Source organism: Squalius cephalus (assembly GCF_949319135.1).
Source record: "Squalius cephalus genome assembly, chromosome: 1".
NCBI classification, from domain to species: domain Eukaryota; kingdom Metazoa; phylum Chordata; class Actinopteri; order Cypriniformes; family Leuciscidae; genus Squalius; species Squalius cephalus.
Window position 1 is genome coordinate 60,217,776 of NC_137122.1, and position 6,221 is coordinate 60,223,996.

The 6,221-nt window shown below is 41.7% G+C and overlaps 1 protein-coding gene across 1 annotated transcript; it reads right to left on the reverse strand.

Moving 5' to 3' along the window:
- Window positions 1–369: 369 nt before the first annotated feature.
- LOC307155445 (uncharacterized protein) lies at window positions 370–4,705 on the reverse strand. The gene is made up of 3 exons (XM_079866063.1): window positions 4,314–4,705; window positions 726–831; window positions 370–589 (listed from the first exon to the last, which is right to left on the reverse strand). Exons 1-3 carry the CDS (start codon window positions 4,601–4,603, stop codon window positions 407–409), a joined length of 579 nt encoding a protein of 192 aa, XP_079722189.1. The 5' UTR covers window positions 4,604–4,705; the 3' UTR covers window positions 370–406.
- Between the last annotated feature and the right edge of the window lie 1,516 nt (window positions 4,706–6,221).

Below are 6,221 nucleotides of genomic sequence, written 5' to 3' on the forward strand. Positions count from 1 at the left end.
TTTTATTAGTTGTTTACATAAACCTGCACAACTGAGAATTTTACAGGGATGCATTTCATTTTTTTTTTTTTTTTTTTTTTCAGAACAAAGCTGACCATTTCATCATTAGTATTGAAAACATTTTTTTCGTTACTCCACACTTTGAGAATATTATGTTTAAACATGGTCAATTAAAGTTTTCTTTTGTGAATCAGTGTGTTGGCTGTAAAAAATACTGTCAGTGCCTCTCTGACTCTTGTTGGCTCAGCAGCATCTTGTGCCCCTCCTTCTGCTATCTTGTGGTCCTGAAGAATAGGAGGTCCCTCATAGATCTCACCATGCTTCTCACACACATTGTGGAGAGTGCAGCATGCACTTATGATGGTGTCCACATCCAGCCGTTTCCCCAGGCATCTCCACCGCCCCTTCAATCGCCGAATGCACAATCCACCGTCACCTTGGCTTTGCTGTGTCGCTGGTTAAAGTACCTTTGCTGCCCTGTCAGGTATCCTGTGTCAGTGTACCCTTTAAGCAGCCAGCTCCGCATAGGGTACGCCGGGTCACCAAGCAACATGATCGGTACTTGGACACCGTTGATCTCCACTGTGTCCTTTGGCGATGGAATTTATTAGATGTTATATGTTTCTCTAAATATTTTAATCTCCTTTATACTAAGATGGTACTGTTTCCAAATAGGATTTTTTTGTGTGTGTACATGTGTGCATGATAGTGATAGAACAACTTACTGGTGGAAAAAGCTCCCCTCTCTCTGCCATTGCAAAGACACGGGAATTCCTAAGAACCCTGGCGTCATGGACACTTCCAGGCCATCCTGTGTGGATGTTGGTGAAACTGTTATGGGGACATGTGATGTGTTATTTTATAATTTTGTCCATGTAAACAATTATGAAAAGAAACACAAATCAGTTATTACTGCACTGTGCTACATTTAAATATAGGCTAATTTGGAAATGATCGGTAGGGGATTGTCAAAACAAAACAAACAGATGGATACTGCAAACAAGAGGGGCTATCATATTTTAATATCAGTAGGCCTACCGACAAGCCATACCACATAATTGTATCACAAGGCAGCATTATTTAACTATTTTATAAACCTAAATCAGACTTTTCAATCAATGACGGCTAGCACTAGTAAAGTAAAGAAATTACAGGAGAGATTATTTCATTTCTGTCAGGACCACTACTGTCAAATATGATTGACAATTTGCATACAGTTTGGATTGGCGGTATGGTTCCGTTCTGGGTGAGAACTCCCTGCGCATCCATGCAGCCTAGCATGGATAAGAGCAGGGAGAGCAGCAATAATCCCCCTTGGGGTAAACAGAACAGAACCAACGTGCAAATATATTTAGTTCAAGATTTTAAAAGTACAACATATTCGATAATTGTTCTGATTCAAGAGGAATCAGAATGTCAAATCCTGACTGGGCGAGAGGAGGAGCTGGGGAGGGAGGAGGGTAATTCGCTCCTGAGAACGCGATAGCTGCTGATAATACTGAAGGAGCTTATATATGTATAGGGTGATAGGTGTCGTATTCCTATAGGTAGATGTGGATCAGCTGATGCGAGCTTGACTAACGTGACCTGCCAGAACTAACGCTACGCTTGATTTCTGTCAGGACCACTACCGTCAAATATGATTGACAATTTGCATACAGTTTGGATTGGCGGTATGGTTCCGTTCTGGGCGAGAACTCCCTGCGCATCCATGCAGCCTAGCATGGATAAGAGCAGGAAGAGCAGCAATAACCCCCCAAAACAAAACCATATGCCAATATCCCCCAAAACCAACTGACAGCGCAATTTGGATGCTTTTGTAGTTACCTGGGTGAGCCAAGGCAACAAGCATGTTGCCAATACCTGAAAAGCTTGAGCAACAGCATGCTACCAACAATACCAGCAACAAGCATGTTGTCAATACCCGAAATGTTTAGCAGTGAACATGCATATTGCAATGAATGACATCCACCTGAAATGAAGTGAAAATTAGATATCAAAATGAATCAGCTGCTTGCTTGTTGTATATCCGCAGTCCAGATCCAGTTTCTTTGAGTGACGCCTGTTAATGACGTCATAACCTTGTTATACTTGGTTGTAGTTACTTATATACTTCTGTATATACTTCTGTAGAAAAGAGAAAAATTATAAAAAATTATATACACACACATTTTGTTATTATAATTTTTTACACACTACCCCCACCACAACTGAGGCTGATAGAATGGTAACATCCTGATTTTAGCATCATATGTTGAGCACTATAGATCCAATCTAATTGAGGAAGCATCACACCAAGCTGGAGCAAGCAAGGACACATGGCAACAAGAGTGTTGCTGTAGCCAATTTAACAATTGTATGGGATCTATTGGGGAAGCTTACACCCCTAGCGGCAGCAAAATCTGATACAAGCATGTTGTATAATCGCGGAAATATAAAACTAGTGTAGTTTGGCAGGGGAAGCATACACCCTACAGCAATAGCTCCGACTAGCGGCAACAAACTAATACAACAAGCATAGTGTAAATCACAGAACTATTGCTAAAACTAGTGTAGTTTGGCAGGGGAAGCATACACCCTACAGCAATAGCTCTGACTAGCAACAAGAAAACTAATACAACTAGCATGTTTGTATAACCATAGGACTAGTATTAAAACTAGCGTAGTCCAGTCAGAGAAGCATACATCCTCTAGCTCTGAGTCAGATGCAGTGTGCAGTGCGCAGCTAAGCAATGACATACAGTGTGCTTCCTCATTAATGAACATGATTACTGCTCCCGTCCTACGGATTCCTTCGGCTGTGGAGGTGAAGATGACGACTCCCATGATTCCACAGTCCTTCACAGGACCATCAAGCTACAATGTTGTTAGTGTTGAATACCAGACCTCTGCGGTGAATGTACTGTGTATTTCGCACAAGTATGTTGCCGATATCTAGATAGCTTTTAGCCACAAGCATGTGGTAACTTTAACACATTATGTTGCAATAATCAGATAGAATAAAGCACAGGCATTTTTCCAATGCAACCAGATAGCATAAACAACGCTTGATTACTATAGCATGTTGCTGAGGACAGTATGCACAAGCCGAAGTAACAAACACATATTCGATAACATTGCTCTAGCAACCACCATACAGTACTGATAGCAATGTTGCTGAAATTACAGCATATTACTGATGCCTGAAAAATTTAGCACAGCATGTGACAATGACACCAGGTATAAGCCTAAAACAAAGCCATGTTCCAAATAACGACTGGGCTAAATAACCTTAAAAATAAAATAACCATGTTTCAATAGCCACTAACATCTTTTAAAACAGCAGTTTTTAATAGCCACTAGATAGCCTTAGAACAAGCAATGTTTCAATAATAGTTTTTTTTTTTTTTTTTTTACTTATACACAGCTTAAATATACCACCATGTTGAATTTCAGCCTATAAAGATACAAGCCCTTAAAAAAAGCAATGCATTAAAATGAAAGCACTGTATACAATACACTGTAGCTTTAAGAACGACGTGTTTCCAAGAACTAGATAGACCAAGCGTGTCCGAAGTGACTCAACTGAATTGTGACTGTTTACTGTCTTTTTTAAAGCTGTGCCACAGCAGAATTATTCCGTTTGCACCATGAATTGTTAATTCATATCAAGCAGCTGCTTGAATCTGTGCTGCATAGTGCTAAAAGCACAGCGTGTGCAACGTGATCAGTTGCCAATGACAACACATAGTAACGCACATAGCCAATATGATCGCATGAGCCTAGCAAGTTACCTAGCGAAGCAAAACGACTAGAATAGCCCAAGCCACACGTATAGCATTAGCAACAAGCATGTTGCCAAAACCCTTATAGATTTTAGCAATGAGCATTAAAAAGGAACTTAGCTTAGCTTTGTGAAGACTTTCGGAGATGAATGGAGAATGAATCACGTCGAGTCCTGTGTCAATAATGCAGCGATGCAAGCAGCAATGCGACTGAGGTCACTTCCAAATCAGGAAACTTATGAGCAATGCGGCAAATCTCGTGTTCAAGTTTAAGATGAATCTGAGGTGAAATCCATGTGGGGAACTAATTCCTCTTGCTAAATTCCCGATTGCACGGTTCCTTGTGAGATGATGTTGTTTGCCTGCCGAATTCCGCCATTTAATTCGCTCCTGAGAACGCGATAGCTGCTGATAACACTGAAGGAGCTTATATATGTATAGGGTGATAGGTGTCGTATTCCTATAGGTAGATGTGGATCAGCTGATGCGAGCTTGACTAACGTGACCAGCCAGAACTAACGCTACGCTTGATAATTGTAGCAGGCTTACCAGAACTGATGATCTACAACTCCCTGCAGAAGGACCGAATGCCATCCTTTGTGATTGAAGTAGTCAACATGAATTTCTTCTGGGGCAATGATGGGGTTATGACTCCCGTCAATTGCTCCAACACAATGTGGAAAACCACACCTCTTTTGGAAGCCTTGTAGGACCTCCCGGAGGGCATCTCCTTTGGGCAGTTTTGTGAACTCGGGCATGAGGACTTGGCGCACGGCCTTGCAAAATTCGTGCACAATCGTGCACACAGAGGACCTGGCAATGCCAAACAGGTTACCCATCGTGCGGTAACTGATCCCTGTTGCCAGCCAATACAGACCAACTCCTACACGTTTCCGCACGGAGATGGGTCGCCTAAAGTGTGAGTGTCCTGCCGTAGGAGTCTTGAGAAGAGGCGCTGACAGAGATAATCAAAAGTTACCCTCGTCACCAGAAAGTTTTACGTCTGTGAAGCTAATCACATCACATTCCCATCACTCCTGGCTTTGTCTCCGCATCCATACAGACCTCTGTAGGGAATTTGCAGCCATAACCCCGCAAAATAGCCAAATTTGCTCTATTTCTCTTCATTCTTCTCCTCCTCAGCACCTGCACATTAATGTTACAGCTGCCATTACACAAACATTTTGAAATAAAAGCGAAAATGCTTACCTCCTCCATAACCTCCCCAACTTTAGTGCAACAGCGTACTGCGTCTGATGTCATTGTTATTGTTCTTTTGCGCATGCGGGTCAGTTCGAAACCGCAAACCGTTCACACTGGAATCTGATATAGGCCACATTTTAAAAGGTAATGTGAACAGCCAAACAAAAAAATCGGATCTGAGCAAAAAATCTGAATTGAGCATTAAGACTTGCGGTGTGAACGGGGTCATTACACACAAACTACAACCCAAATCAGAAAAAGTTGGGACACTGAACAAATTGTGAATAAAAACAGTCAGAAAGCAATGATGTGGAAGTTTCACATTTCAATATTTTATTCAGAATACAACATAGATGACATATCAAATGTTTAAACTGAGAAAATGTATCATTTTAAGGGCAAAATAGGTTGATTTTAAATTTCATGGCATCTACACATCTCATAAAAGTTGGGACAAGGCCATGTTTACCACTGTGTGGCATCCCCTCTTCTTTTTATAACAGTCTGCAAACGTCTGGGGACTGAGGAGACAAGTTGCTCAAGTTTAGGAATAGGAATGTTGTCCCATTCTTGTCTAATACAGGCTTCTAGTTGCTCAACTGTCTTAGGTCTTCTTTGTTGCATCTTCCTCTTTATGATGCATCAAATGTTTCTATGGGTGAAAGATCTGGACTGCAGGCTGGCCATTTCAGTACCCGGATCCTTCTACGCAGCCATGATATTGTAATTGATGCAGTATATGGTCTGGCATTGTCATGTTGGAAAATGCAAGGTCTTCCCTGAAATAGACGACGTCTGGATGGGAGCATATGTTGTTCTAGAACTTGGATATACCTTTCAGCATTGATGGTGCCTTTCCAGATGTGTAAGCTGACCATGCCACACGCACTCATGCAACCCCATACCATCAGAGATGCAGGCTTCTGAACTGAGCGCTGATAACAACTTGGGTAGTTTTTGTCCTCTTTAGTCTGGATGACATGGCGTCCCAGTTTTCCAAAAAGAACTTCAAATTTTGATTCGTCTGACCACAGAACAGTTTTCCACTTTGCCACAGTCCATTTTTAATGAGCCTTGGCCCAGAGAAAACGCCTGCGCTTCTGGATCCTGTTTAGATATGGCTTATTTTTTGACCTATAGAGTCCTAGCTGGCAACGGCGAATGGCACGGTGGATTGTGTTCACCGACAATGTTTTCTGGAAGTATTCCTGAGCCCATGTTGTGATTTCCATTACAGTAGCATTCCTGTATGTG

Coding starts and splice junctions, on each gene's coding strand:
- LOC307155445 (XM_079866063.1), bottom strand. CDS start 4,603: ATGGGTAACCTGTTTGGCATTGCCAGGTCCTCTGTGTGCACGATTGTG. Junction 832..4,313: donor GTTGTAGATCATCAGTTCTG/GTAAGCCTGCTA, acceptor TCCCCATAACAG/TTTCACCAACATCCACACAG. Junction 590..725: donor GAGGGGAGCTTTTTCCACCA/GTAAGTTGTTCT, acceptor CCATCGCCAAAG/GACACAGTGGAGATCAACGG.